This window comes from Anabrus simplex, chromosome 2, assembly GCF_040414725.1.
Source record: "Anabrus simplex isolate iqAnaSimp1 chromosome 2, ASM4041472v1, whole genome shotgun sequence".
NCBI classification, from domain to species: Eukaryota; Metazoa; Arthropoda; class Insecta; order Orthoptera; family Tettigoniidae; genus Anabrus; species Anabrus simplex.
Window position 1 is genome coordinate 1224489107 of NC_090266.1, and position 16063 is coordinate 1224505169.

Below are 16063 nucleotides of genomic sequence, written 5' to 3' on the forward strand. Positions count from 1 at the left end.
TGATAATGCCTCAATTACTTGTATGTTGAATTTCAGATGGGTCATAAGTTTCTTGTTTTCTGGCGGAGTTTCTTTATATAATATATAAGCATTCAATAACATCCTACCAAATGCATTGAAAGCCAATTTCTTCCATAACTTTCAAGTCTTCCTATCATCCAGATATACATTGTGATAGTACATATATCATACCCTTGCACTATATGTAGAAGTGAGAGATATTATTGTCAGTATTTGATTTATTATTATTATTATTATTATTATTATTATCAGTATTTCATTTGTATATTTTGTCATTTATATTTGTAAGCTGGGAGATATCCACATATGTAGGTATGAGTAATTTGTTTTGTACCGGGAAAACATTGCAATATTGGACTGCTAATTTGTATGACTCATGTGGGCATCCCAGTCTGATGAATTGGGCTTGTTGTTGTACTAGGAAAGTTCTATGACTCATGTGGAACACCCGAGAGTTTGTTTATAACTTGGGACCAAGGAGAAGTTTAGGGCATGGTCTTGACAAGAGGATCACTCATGATTGGCTGGCAAGGATCAATCTTGGTGAATCATGCGAGACCTGAGGTCTTTATATACGGCGACATCACAGCGGAAGGGAACGACAACTGACACACTGTACGGGAATGAAGTAGTGCTGATACACGGTACTGGAGTGAGACTGCTGCACTATACTGGACTGGACTTCAAACGTTCGTGGAACATAGTCTTGTTATGTTCGTGGAAAGTGGCTGATCGACAAATTAAGTGTTGTAGCACTTGTGGCGGCTTGGCATTATATGTTGGTGAAAGCTATCTCAGACTTTCCATAATTTATGTTTAGGATCGACAAGCGTGTGTTACTCAGATGTATATATCTTTACAACAAGTGTTTAAGTCTGTGAACACAGTATTACGTGGTTCAGTATCTGTGTGATGTTATAACTGCCGATTATGAGAATCGACAAGTCGTATTGATACAGGGACAGTGAAGGGTTCTTATATACATATATGTACATTGTTCAACGAACTAACTACAAATGGTGGCTTAGTTCTCGCTTTCATTTTCCCACTGTTTTCATTATTGTTGTAAATATGGAGTCTTCCAGCAATCTTTTGTGTGTGTATTATATGTATAATTGTGTGTGTTGATGAGGTGCTCATGCATGGATTTTGTTAACCCCTTCGGTGGGCGAAGCAGCGAGATCCGCGGCTACAAGTCGCTTGTTCGGTGGGGAACGCAGATATATCCGCCGATTCGAAATTTTTTTTTTTCTCAGTTGCCTGCCTGCAGAGGTTTATTTCCTTTCTAGCAGCGTATTCTGGATGAGTCTGCCCTCTGATGTGAATTTTTTCAATTATGTTATCCCAATACAAATGTGTCATCCACGAGTTGCAACATAAAGAACGCAGCTGAGTCCGGGTAAGAACGACCTAAGGCCTAATAGCTCCGCACTGAAGCTTTAGCCCATCGCCTAATCGTTCCTTGGATGTAATAATATTGCTGTAGAAGGGATTTCTAGAGATTATGACACAGAACAGACTTCTCTGATGACATTTTAGAACTGTGACCTGATTTATTATCCCCAGTCTTGAGTTCATCCTTCACGACTGGAGTGTGTGTTTATCGCGAGTTACACAGCATTTTATTATCGTATGCATCCGTAATACAGTCCTATTTCATGATTTCCGGCCAAACTGCTGAGACCAGGGTTCTATTCGATCCTTTTTCCTACATTTTTTCCGCTAAAATATCTATAACAAATACCGACTCCCACTGTTAGAGGAAGACGATTTACGGGTCATGATAAACAGAATGTTGGAATTTAGTGGGGAGAATTGTGATATTATGAAGTAAGTTCTGCCGAAGGGGAATTCGAAAGTGACAGGAATTTACCTGGAAAAAGTACTGCAAGCTCGAATATACAGGATTTGGGCGTAGCTGATGCGAATGTTCAGCAGTCGCAAAAGAGATAACACGTGTTCGATTCCAGTTCAACTAGCAATCATGACAGTGACAGTTGTGACGATAATACTGATTACAATCCAACCATTGCGAGTTCTTCGTCAACTTATACTGAAAATGGACAAAGAAATTCTCGCTTTGATCCAAATTTCCATCGTGATGTAAAAATAGTGTTTTTAGGGAAAACAAAACTGAGTGAAATATTGTAATACCTTTTTTATGACGAGATATGCCAGAACATAGCTGAACAGACAAAAGATGCCAAGCAGGAAATCGCACATAAATCTCAGTTTAGTAAAACAAAAGGAAGGAATCGAGATCAAGACCGCGTCCGGACAAATAAGGACGAAATAAAGCTTCTTATGGCCATACTGTTGCTGCAGGGGATTGTAGAGAAACCTAAATTAGGACACTATTTCTCTTAATCGCTTGTTCACTACGCCTACTTTCTATGAACTGATGACACAGAAGAGACTTTTTCCTAGCCAGATTGAGTGGCCTGACCAGCCTCCTGACCCCAACTTGGCAGGTTCGATTCTGGCTCAGATCGGTGGTATTTGAAGGTGCTCAAATATGTCGGCCTCTTGTCAGTAGATTTCCTGGCATGCAAAAGAACTCTTGCGGGACTAAATTCCAGCACCTCAGTGTCTCCGAAAACCGTAAAAGTAGTTCGTGGGACGTGAAGCCAATAACATTATTATTATTATTATTATTATTATTATTATTATTATTAGATTTTCCTCCACAGCTTTTTACATATCTCTGACAATGAGGTGAATAATGCACAATTTCCTCCCAAAGTATACGAGATAAATCCAGTATTTGACCACCTGTTAGCAACATTTCCGGAAGCTTATATCCCTGGTGGCAAAATGTCAATTGATGACAACCTCTTGCTATGGAAAGGGTGGCTAGGGTGGAAAGTTTACATAACAAGAAAACGATCGCGTTTCGGAATGGAATTATATAAATTATGCGAAGGCGAGACAGGTTATATAACATGACCTGCTTCCGTTTATATCATAATGAACAGCTGTAAAAGACATAACACTGTGAAGACTGTAAATACTGTAAATATTACCTGTATTGTAGTGTAAGATAGTCCGTTTATGTCACTTATGAATTGTAGGGAGGCTATATAAACTTGATCCCTCGAAAGCGCTAACCAACATAACAGAAAAATTCGTGAGTATTATAATTTATTCCATTGTACATCTTTTAAGTACATGTAAACTTTGTAAATCTACAACTTACATATGGAGAAACATTTATTTACAGGCAGAGATTGATAGTAAACTGCCTAAAATATTCAGGTGAAAGTTACTGTATAAACAAAAACCAAAGTTTTGCTGTTAGGAAGAAGCAATCTCGATTTCACAGTGTGAAAGCACTTAGTACGTTTTTGCACAAAGTATTGAAAAATTAAAATAATCGAATTTTTCAACAATGAAATACATTATATTCAAGTAAATATTTCTCTTTTGGCCCTTCAATATTTCATTTTAGTCTAAGATTATTTTTAATCAAGTAATTAAATATTTTCTTCAATCAGGGAAATCGCTCCCCACCTGGGAGTGAGTGAGTGTGAACCGAGCTCCCCGCTTAAGGGGTTAAGAATATAGTTAGCTATTTTAGAATCGGTGAAGTTATTGATGAACCTAGGTGCAGTTCCTACATATTTAGTCATTTTCAGGAGGTTAGGTAAGGCCTGCAGCAGACGTACCAGTACGCAGCATTATGTACACGCCCTGGGATATAAAGAATTATCATGTTCTATCAAAATTCGAGGGATCCATTCTGGTGAACTCTGGCGCTTATACAACGGATGTTTCGATTAAATATTTTTATTAATTTAATTTATTTCAAGTATTTTATGAAGTTTTTGAGTAATGTCATTTATTTACATTTTTTTTTTATATATTATTCATGATTTTATTTTTTAGTATTCATCAAATTATTACAACATACATCATATCATTTGAATCAATTCCACCCATGAATTTATTATATTCAAAAACAGGAGGTTTTTTTGACAGTTTTCTTCTTTCTAGTTGATTTTTCTGAAGTAGTTCCTAAAGAATGTCTGCTGAGAAGAAGCACCTGGTTTTTCTGAGATTTTTCCTCTCTGAACCCACAAAGGAGGAGAAATTTATCCCAAAAAAACAGAATCTGACCTACTGAAAACTGCATGAGCAGTTGCTTTGGAATAAATTTTCTGTTTGTAAGAATGTTTCCAGTGAAAAATGTTCCAGCTGAATACCGAAACTGTGCTAAGGGGATTGAAACAGAAAAATTGTCACAAAAAAACATGAAAACCTCTGTGTAAGTAATTAACAAGATTTAGGAGATTGACCACAGCATAATATCCTAACCCATTTTTCTTTATCTCTTCTTTTTCAGAAGGTGACTTTGCTCCTTTGTGTACAAGGAAAGAAAGACAATAGTTGACCACTGAAGCACAAAGCATCCATAGTTCCACTCCACACCGATGGTGGTGCTTATTAGGCAGTTATTAAATCAATCTTGAGTGTGATTTGCTATCTATAAGACTCAGCAATGCTGATTTGCTAGTGTGGTGTGTATTGATACCCAGAAACATAACTTGTATGGTCTGTCAACATCTGAAATTTACCTGTGGGGTCATAGCCAGGATGATTCCTAGGAAACATTGCTGAAAACCATGTTGAATGCAACTTATGTCTGGTTTCCTGATTATTCCCATGTTCAAAATAACACAAATAAATGCCTTCATTTCAGCCATATTTCTGTCTTTCCACTGGTTGAGTCTATAAGAGGTTGAAATAGTTCCACAAGACTGTAATATTTGTTTAACATACCTACATATTTGTTTCGGTAACAATTGTTAGCAGACAAACTGTAAAAAAAAAAAAAAAAAAAAAAAAATCAAAATAGTTCACGGGTTCAGAGTCTTTAGAAGGACAATGTTTAGGCCCAGGAAGTTTGCAATATGTAAATAAATGAGTAGGAATATTACCTGCATCACCGTCTTTTATTTCATCAAATTTACAGCCAGGTATTTCATTCGACTCATTATGTTGTGCAGCACTGCCAAAATTCACTGAATGATTTTCACTATCACTATCGTCGTTAGTATCACTATTTTCACTTGGATACACATCGGACTCGCTACCATTCAATTCTGAGAGTTCACTATCATTTTCTTCATCAGATTCCAGCAAATAACTCAGAATTTCTTTGTCACGTTGTTTATTTACATTTGAGATGGAAGTCACTTGCGAGACAGAACTCGTCATGTATTAAGTTTGTTTCTCGCTAACGAGACTTGTCTCCTTCCGCTTGAGATGAGTCTCGCACACTGGCTCTGGTATCTGTCAGCTGACTAGTAAATTAACAATCAGAGAGCTACGAAGAGTGGTTTTGTTGGAACAGATGAAAGTGTTAGATTTAAAAGCGACAGTGTGTTCTCAAAAATACAGAAGAACTCATTTCAGTGCAAAAACAGATTTTGCAACTGCAAATGGAAAATCTTTTACATGAAAGGGAGAAAAGATCAGAACAAACAAGTACAACCGAAATGGAACACCCACCGATATTTTTTTCATTTAGAATAGTTCTTGACAGACTTTTCTTCTTCTTCTTTAGTTATGTTTCACTTGGGAGCCTATTCTACCTATCAATATTCAGTAATCACTAGTTCTTATTTAAATTCTTTCTAGGCTTACATAAACGTAGTGGCTCGTACACTTGGTAAACTTGAACCCCAGCTTGGGAACGACTGATTTAAGGTTTCTTTTCTTGTAAGTTTCCTTCAAGATATTGTGTAAGAAGTTACACTGTATTTATCACATTTAGGATCCACATACAAATGCATCATTTTCTGTGGTCATTGAAATTCATTCAAACACTTTTTAAACACGCTTCGTACTTCATTCTTCACGAATATGAGGAGTTTATTGATCATACCTGTGCATAGCTAGGGGTGTTTCTGCATATAATGTACTTTTTCTACAATTTGTTTTACGTCGCACCGACATAGATAGGTCTTATGGCGATGATGGGACAGGTTTAGGAGTGGGATGGAAGCGACCATGGCCTTAAGGTACAGTTCCAGCATTTGCCTGGTGTGAAAATGGGAAACCACGGAAAACGATATTCACGGTTCCCGACAGTGGGGCTTGAACCCACTACCTCCAGGATGTAAGCTCACAGCCGTGCGCCCCTAACAACACGGCCAACTCACCCGATATATAATATACAACCAATACCTATATACTGTTGCATAAACTGTCTAAATTTCAAACTTTCAAAGCATAGAAGTAATACAAAATTCTATCCATATTCATTAATGAATATAACTAACAAGGGAGTTGTTTGATTTGGACCGGACAAATTGCAATGAAACTTAGTAACATGATGAGCTATAGACATCCGGAACTCAATGGTGATAACCGTTCTGCCGTGAAATAACATTTTCGTACCGGTATTTATTGACAGTAAATTTTTGCTCCAGTTGTACATGGAACGTGGTGTGTAGATGGCAGCGATTTCAATGAAACATGGTAGGATGATCAATTAAGACATCAGAATATCGCTGCATGATTGACGTTGTTATATAGGTTACCCGCAGTGTGACAAAATGAATCACTCTCAACAAGAATCCGAAAGTTTAAGGCTATTTATAGCATGCAAGTTTATATACAAATGACGAGGATTTCATATTACATATTTTAGCTTCAATTGTAAACGACAAAGAAGTATTAAAAGCCTAATATTTTGAAATATTCATATACTTTGCATGTTAGTAAAATGGGTTTGACGAGCAAGACATTCCCTTCATGTTGTCAAAATCTAATTTTCACTCTATAGCGCACTGTTTAATGTAACTTTAAAATAGAACTATCAGTGCATACGCGAGGTCAATACAGCTGCAAACCACCCAGCTTTTCTTTAGCAATTAATTATAACAATATTGTTGATTTTATGACAAAGTGAATATCAGCAATAAATTTAAGACAGGTAGATTGACAATTCGTGGAAGTTTCATCAAAATCTGTCTGATCCAAACCAAATGCTTCCCTCGTGGTATTCGGCGCAAGTGAGATTTTGGTGCGATGGTTGAGAAAGAGCAGCACTCATAGAGGCAACAAATCATTGGCCGAATAACGTCATTATGCGAATCTGTTAAATGTTGTGAAACCAGTTACAGCATATTTTTTTCAAGGGCACGAGCCGCCGGTTGAAACTTTTAAATAAACTTAGAAACAGTGCAATTGAAAAAGGCATGGGCAGGGAATTTTACGGCACTTAAACATAAATGGGGTAGCTTACACCAGGACCAAAGATACTCGCACATTCGTTCAATACCATTTGGCCAACATGTGATAGAGAGCGATAATTTTCAGACTTGAAAAAAATATCCTTCCAGATATCACAATGTGAATAATAATAATAATAATAATAATAATTATTATTATTATTATTATTATTATTATTATTATTATTATAGATAATTTCGTGTGGCTATTTCTGGCCTGGTACTGCCCTTGTAAGGCAGACCCCCGACGAGGATGGGTGTCATCTGCTGTGTTATTGTAGTGGAGGATAGTGTTGTGTGTGAGTTGCAGGACTGTTGAGGATTTAAGGTTAAAGCGAATCGAACCCAGGGGCCCCCTGAACCGAAAAGTACCACGCTGACCATTCAGCTAAGGAGCAGAACAAAGTGAATAATGAAAGCCTTGAATAATTGTAGGTCATATCTTAAACATAGCTATGTTTTGTTTCGGCCTTTTCCGTGATTGTGAATTAATTTCATTTATAAAATGTTGGTCGTATTTTGTGAATAGAAAAATGTTAACGTACAGAAAAAATCACAAATATAGAATAGATTAAGAATAATTAAATTAATTTAATAATTACTAAGAAAATTATCAGAATTGTATGTTGCACGGTTTTGCATATTTCTGGTTTGATTTTGAACATCTTAGACTTTATGATGCATGTAAATCCTATCGCAGATGGCTATCATCGTCATCATCTTTATCATTATTGTTAGATGAATATCTCGTGTATTGGCTCCAGAAAATGTGCTAACCATTCCACATTTTCTTTCCAGTAACGGTAGAGATCTTTATAATCATGTTCGAGAGAATTTCTTCGTGCTTTATAAATTTTTCTTCTCCGTTGTAAAGCCATCATAAACTCCGCCATCACGTTTTCAGCCTGATTCTATCGGCTTGAGTCACCTTCTGGGCTGTCTCAAGAAATTCTGAGACCAGTCTCCATTCAGAGAGACAAAACTCCAGTTTATTCGTATACATTTGGAGATGTGTCTCCGGGAGAATCTGCTAACGAGCTGTGTCTCAAGGAGCAAAGGTCACTGCTGAGACATCGCTTTTTTATTCATATACATTTGAGACATGTCTTAATATTTATGAGACAAGAGATACGTCTCCGGTTTATTCATATCACCCAATGAGTATTCATTTGTTTATATCCATGGCCTTCAGAAAAATCAGTACGGTCAAAGAAAAGTTAGCTTGAACTATCTAGTTGGTCTTGACACAGATACAATCTCATCTGTCTTCTAAGTAGAACGCTAAGTTAAGAAATCCGACAATACAATTAGATCATATCTGGCAATTTTGGCCATTTTTCTGAAAGGCAACCAGATTGTATTTGGCATTCTAAAGGTTAATTAAGGCCATGGCTGCTTCCTTGCCACTCCTAGGCCTTTCCTAGCCCATCATCACCATAATTCCTGTCCATGTCGGTGTGACATAAAACAAATATTCTAAAATATATATATATATAGTGGGTGTTCGATACATTTTGTCGTCCCATTTGTTGATCGGTTGTCAAACGTCTGGATACCATCAGATGAGAGAACAAACTGAACTTGCTCTCATCACTTTGGAGTAGTCATCTGGTCTTCTATTCTTCGTGTTAACCAGCGGTTGCATACTGTGTAGATCTGCAGCTGCAGCTGCTAGATGCTAGGTTTACATATTGCAAACCTTAGTCCACGGTTTTCTTTTAACTCTTCCCTAATTGCCCTGGCTGATTATTTAGGATCTACCACTGATAGCCTATGGATGATTGTCTTCTTTTCGTGTGTCATTCTGAGGCCATCCACATCAAGGATATTATTTAATGTTTTCATGTTGTTTGACCATTTGAATCTGTACGTTGAGCACTTCAGTGCATCAACTGAGTTAGTGTACTTGTTGTGCAGGTCATTTGTTCTATACATTTTCTCACAAATTAGTTTTTTCTCGGGTACAATGTACCTTTTTCTCGAACCATTTGTTCTTTAACTTGAATTTGTTTACGTATATTTTACGTCCCTTCAAACGATTTTAATCATTTAGAATGTCAAGGAGATGTTTACTTTTTGTATAAAATAGTTTTAATTCAGATATTATTAATAATGAAAAACTAAGTTAATTCAAAAAGTATTAGATTCTGATTGTTAAAGCAACTTATAAAAGAATAAATACAGAGTCCCAGGTGACTGAATTTGTTGGTTGGCTTGAAAAGGTACATTGTGTTTAGTGAGGTGATAAAATATTTATTACTAATTATTAAGAATTAGTAACATATGATGTAAAACACAGTATTTATGCACACCATTTGAAACATAATTGATTGCTTAAGTTATGCTCCAGTTTTTGCTTAGGTTTACTGCGTACTTAATTTTTGATATTTTTGTGGAAAAATTAGCATTCCTGATTGTTATCAGGTTAACGCCCACTTAAGTGCATTTAAGACAGCTTGTCGTAAATCAACAGAATATTCCTTCTTCAGCATTACTGTAAAACACATACTAAAATGTCTTTCAAATACATAGTATCTGTGTGTGTACAACTCTAGAAAATGTTGACGAGCTAGCACATCACGAAAGATAACACATAACGCGAATACTTTCCAGCATTCAACACCAGTTCCTACACCAGTGGACAGCTACTTGTCTTCTGATAGACTAGTTCAGTTTGTTTTGTTTCTGCTCGCCGGTAAGCAGCCGTGCCAATCAAATACCTCTCTCACAGAATACTTTTTTTTGTGGTACTGTAACTGGTAACACATCCATCCCGTCCCGCCTTGCTTGCCTACTGAGGCATTCCCATTTGTACCTTTCCTTATACCTCTTGATATTGATGGTAATCGTGTTAATGATCCATCAGTGAAAAGTGGGATTCTGTAGGTCCCATAAGTCAGTGACTTGCTCAGTTCTCAACAGGAACACAAAGTTTATACAAGGAGTAATTTTAATACCACCTACACAATAAATTGTATTGAATAAATTGTATTGAATAGGTGGTATTAAAATTACTCCTTGTATAAACTTTGTGATTAGCTATTTTTCAATATGGAATAATGACGAGAGTAATGGTTCTTAACAGGGTTGCGAACGGTATTGGAGAAGTAGACAGTTAACTTCAAACAATGTGAGCTCGTGGGAACATGTCCACGTTTCATAAATACCATCTTTTTATCTACGGGAACTCTCACTATTTATAAGAAAATATAGTGTTTAACCAAGGGATTTTACTGTATAATGTATGTTATAAGAATCGTTTCTAAAAAAAGCTAACTGGAGCAAAATATATACAGGGTTTATTACCTAAGATGTTACACCAAAATAACTTCTAATCCGTTGAAGATATCTATATTCTATCAACTTAATTTTTTTAATTGAACTATAGAAATTTCTGACACTAGCAGAAAAGTCCATATTACGATGACTTGAGACATGTTGTTTCGGCAGACTGAAGAACCTGACAGTTATAAATTGAATAAAAATGAATTGATATGTCATAAACATATTGAAAATCCAAGGGATACATGACATTGTATTTATGAGACATGAATACCAGTTGTGTGGCTGGGATCACAAGGAAATAGCCTGCTCTCAGCCACTAGAAACGAAAACTGCAGTGCTATTGATATTTCAAAAAGTAATTGTACGATGTATGATACGTCTGACACTACAAACTTTTTTGTTAGTGTCAGAAATTGTTGAAGCTCCATTTAAAAATTAAAGTTGCTGCCCATATCTCCATTATTAATAATCCCATGGAAAATGTGGCACAATATTTCATGAGCCCCTTACCTCCATTTAAGAATGTAAAAGCGGAATATCAATACCTTCCATGGATTAGAAGTTATTTTGGTGTAACATTTTAGGTGAAATACCGTTCATATATACAGGAAACAGATGAGTGCAACAACTTTCAGTGTAAGCACATGTGGACAGAGTACATCTAAAAGAAAGATATGGGTTAAGAAGTTTCAGCTGCAGCCCCCACATGATCACAAACTTAATTAGCTGCCTGCGTCAAATTATGAGGAACAAGAATGTCAGTCTGAAACTTCTAACAGTCTTCTCATCCCAAATCAGCCCCATATTCCCAAGTTTCACATGCTTCCTAAGATCCATAAGGCACTCATCTCAAAAATCTTTTTCTTTTTCTTTTTTTTTTTTTCTTTCAGATGTGTTCAAAAACTTTACTAACTTATATCAACCATAATTAATTCAAATATAGGTAAGGACCCCCCCCCCTTTAAATTCTGAATATTGGCATCACCACCAACTGTGCATTTGTGCATCTTTGGACATCACATCATGTCCAGTCAAGGTTCTTTCACAATACTCATTTCAGTCCTGGTTGACCTACATTCCTTTGACCTGTACATTCAAGAACGGGTCATTTTCTAGAAAGTCTTGCCACTCTTCCCATATCTCTCCCCTCAGATTGCTTTCTAGTCTCCACTGATGTCACCTCACTATACACCACTATTCCACACACACTGATGGACTTAGTCAATGAGTCTTTCTTGAACATAAGTGCCGTGACCCGTACTTCCTTCCTCATCTACCTCATGCAATACATCTTAACCCACAACGTTTTCAAATTCAAGGAGTAATTATTTCACTAGATTTGAGGCACTGCTCTGGAAACCAGAATGGCCCGCTCCTATGGCAATTATTTCATAGGAAATGAGGATTTCCTTGCTACTGTGAGCTTCTCCAACACCTAGTCTGGTGGAAGTTCGTTGATGGTATCTTTCTCCTGTGGCTCCATGAACCAAACCTACTTGACTCATTTCTGCAGTGTCATTCATATTTTTTGGCTGATCTCCCCCACTCCTCTCAATACCTCGGTACACATCACTCCCACTAACCATCAACAGTATCTCCTTTACAACATTTTTCACCCGTGTCACAAGAAACAATCTCTACCAGTCAGCCTTGCCATCTGGGACGATTTGTTCAACCCCTAACACCCAAGCCTCCTACAACCACCACCTTAGGAAGACCTGTACTGCTAGGGGTTACCACATCAAATTGGTTGACCACCAGATTTCCTGAGCAGCCTAACCCAGTTCACATTTTAAAACAAGCATTCAGTTTTCTCCCATCCTCACCCCCAAATCAGTGATTTTATGAAGAACCCAGCAGTCACATTCACACTGTCGCCCACCAAGCCTCAAAAACACTCATCCTTTCCCCCCTTTGTGGCTCTTTTCAGTGTGAACACAACTGCTGCAAGACCTGCTGTCTATATATACACAGTAGCATCACCAACAAGTCTTACCCCATACAACGCCATCATGACTGCACTTCATCCAACATCACACACCAGCTTTCTGCATTGGCGTAGCTACCAATACTGTTGCCAAAGGAATATGTGGCCACTACAGTGTCTTAAACCCATAGCAGGAGTCTTCCTGTCCCCATTCACACCTGGCTTTCTTGAACCACATTTAATTATTGTTTCACAGTTAAGGTCCTTGGACATTTACTCCTATCGTCCCACCTTCTTGCCCTCAGATGTTCCAAATTTGGACATAAACTGGTACTCAGGTCTAAGGAAGCACCCAGCTTTAACATTACATAGCTGCTCCTTTTCTTTTTTTTTTTTTCACTTGTCTTGCCTATTCCCCCCTCCCCATCTAGCTCGCATCAGCATCTGCCTGTCAACGGTGAACACTACCATTATTTAACCTCCACTGATGAAGGCTGATATCATGTCCTTCTTTCATGTGTGCTTACATGATAAGTCACTGCTCTCACTCTCTTTCGTATTTAGATAAATATTCGGCTCACAGTAAACTAAGAAATAATACCTTACATTATTTGTAAATTGACATCTCATTTCTGTGTGTTTTGCTAAGTTGTTGCAGAAATTAATTTCCAAATGGAAGGTTTTCTCTGTTCAAAATGTGTGATTTTTGTGTCGTCATTGACTTTAGTTGAATACATTTTCTGTGGAATTTATTTTGTATTCTTCTTTTTTCAGGCACAGTATAGATTTGTGTGTGAAAGTGTTCATCGAGCGTACACAGAAGGAATAGTGAAACCTCTTCCAGAATTCCAAAGATGAGAGATGTTGTTCTTCTATGGTGGAGAATAATATGAGCAACTGGAGTGCCATATTTCCTCCCAAGATGTTCATCAGATGTCAGTCTGTATTCCTTTTGGTATAGGAATCATTACAACACTCTGTAGCTAAGTACTTGCGAGGTAAATCATTGGAAGTGTCTCTTGCTGTGTTCAGTGACTTGTACGGTGCTGGAAGTTCTGTGCTAGACTTGTAGAGTATAGCTGAATTGTTATGGCATGTCATTCTCTAAACGTGGGTTTCCTTTGCTGAACTAGGTGTTTGACATATACCTTATTCTCAAAATGTATTTCATCATAAAAGAAATTGTTTGATTTTATGTGAAATAGAATAGTTTGTGTAAGATTATGCATCGTGCTATAAACGGGTTCCAGTTCCCGGTGACTGCATGTGGATGAAGCAAAGGCTTGTGAGGTGTCTGGTTTATCTTGTCAGGTTTTTTTTTAAGTAATTGTCCATAATTATTTAGCTATACCCCAGAGTCATATGGCAGGCCTCAGCATATTCCTGACTTCATCCTGTAGGTTGAAAGCAAGTTAAGTAGAGCTGTGTGTAGTAGTAAACTCCAGACAAATTGAAGTTTTTGAAAATACATGCTTTCTCTGGAAGAACATCAGCTTAACTACATAGAATCTCAGCTGAACCTCACGTAATTTACAAGGATTATTTCAAGGAAATGTATTTTAATCATTAGGTAGATATTAATGCTAGGCAAAAACTGCTGCATTATTAGCTGTTTTGTATTTACCTCTGACATGAAGAATAGAGAGAGGGTGATGATGATAATGATGTTTACGATTATTGTTATTTGAGATGTAACATTAAGGCAGCTGGCCTCCTTTAATGAAAATTCTGGTACAGAGGGACACATCTACGGAAATTCTTGTCCAGTAAATATATACATTATAACTTTGATTATCTGTTCTAATGCCTGGGAAAGGGTGAACGGTTAATCAGAAAAAACGGATAATTTGTATTACTAATTTTAATGTTTTTTAAGTACATAAAATACCTACTGTATTTCCTTAAAACGCAGTGCATGAAACCCTGTTTAAAACCAAAATGTAGTCAATGCAACAATAATACATAGTAAATATTCACGTAAATTACCAGCAGAGCATGAATAAATTAATTTACCTGGTATCATTTAAGCTGCTTTAAAAAAATCCATTACTTTTTCTTTACTCTCTCCTACAACTTATTTTGTTCTTTATATCCATTCTGAACTTTCTAATTACATGAATGTCCAAATAATCTGTATCGTCCTCTTGCTCCAAGAATTCCAGTAAAATTTCAGCTGACTCCAGTACGGTCTGAAGCAGTACACGACTGTTTGTGACGCACTCTTCTTCCCCATCACCCTCACTTTCACTCGTCACTTTACAGCTGACTGCCGAATTCCGGTTCACACATTTAGTTACTATTTCATCATCAGTTAAAATATGATGCCCAGGAAATAGATTGTCAATATGAAACCACACCTTAATGTTACTTTCATCCAGTTCTCCAAAATGATTGTTATTTTTTCATCTTCATTAGTGAACCCATGAAAATCACCGGACCGAGCTCGATAGCTGCAGTCGCTTAAGTGCGGCCAGTATCCAGTATTCGGGAGATAGTAGGTTCGAACCCCACTATCGGCAGCCCTGAAGATGGTTTTCCATGGTTTCCCATTTTCACACCAGGCAAATGCTGGAGCTGTACCTTAATTAAGGCCACGGCCGGTTCCTTCCCACTCCTAGCCCTCTCCTGTCCCATCGTCGCCATAAGACCTATCTGTCGGTGCGACGTAAAGCAATTAGCAAAAAGAAAAAAAGAAAATCACCGGCAAGCTCTTCAAAGTTTTTTTTCCAGAACTCAACCATCAACGTTTTTTTTGGAAAGTAAGAGGCCTAGAATTTCCCATTTATAATGCGCCTTAAAGGTTGCGATGACGCTTTGGACCATCGGCTGAATTAATGATGTTACCTTAGGCGGCAAATAGGAAACAAAAATGTTTCCGTTCTCTGATTTCAACTCCGTATCAACAGAGTGAGAGGGTGCATTATCAAGAAAAAGGATGGCCTTTGATGGCAGCCTTTGGATGCCGAAAAATCTCTAACCCGTGGAACAAACTTATCATGGAACCAAGTCCTGAAAATATCACATGCCATCCATGCAGATTTGTTATGACAATAATCTGTTGGAAAGTATTTTATCACTAGACATCGGATTTATATGCTATGTAAATCACCAATATAAGCATGCAACTATGCTGCAAAAAGTGGTGAATTATGCATTTAACACGTTCCCTGCGGCAGTGAATTTTGATGACTTAATTTTGCGTTGTGTCGGTGACCCGAACCGATAATAACTAACGGCAGCATCGGGTCACCGCTGACCTGATGAATTTGACTTTTCTTAGTCCCTGCTATGAAATCCAAAACAATGATGGTGCACTTGTTGTGTGCGTTATTGTTGAGGAGACATTCCGATGTATTTACGTATGTGACGGTTTTTTTATTCAAGAAGTGCGTGACCCAGAAATGACCCCAGAAGTAAATGTTAGTCTCTTGTTCATTGATCTGTTTTTATGGGAATATGATAAGCTTATGTTAATTATTTACATATTATGCTTAGTAACAAAATAATATCACAAAGGACAAGGCTGTACATAGGGTCATCATCAGATACTGGAGAGAAATCACAGTCACTGTCATCACTTTGTTTCAAATCG

At 37.2% G+C, this 16063-nt stretch overlaps 1 protein-coding gene across 1 annotated transcript in view; it reads left to right on the top strand.

Moving 5' to 3' along the window:
* Ptpmeg (protein tyrosine phosphatase Meg) overlaps positions 1–15441 on the top strand; it is a 502744-nt gene extending 487303 nt beyond the window's left edge. The window contains exon 19 of the mRNA XM_067142262.2: positions 13246–15441. Coding sequence (XP_066998363.2) covers positions 13246–13329 — 84 coding nt within the window. The 3' untranslated portion in view covers positions 13330–15441. The remainder of the gene's footprint in view (positions 1–13245) is intronic.
* The last annotated feature ends 622 nt before the right edge of the window (positions 15442–16063 follow it).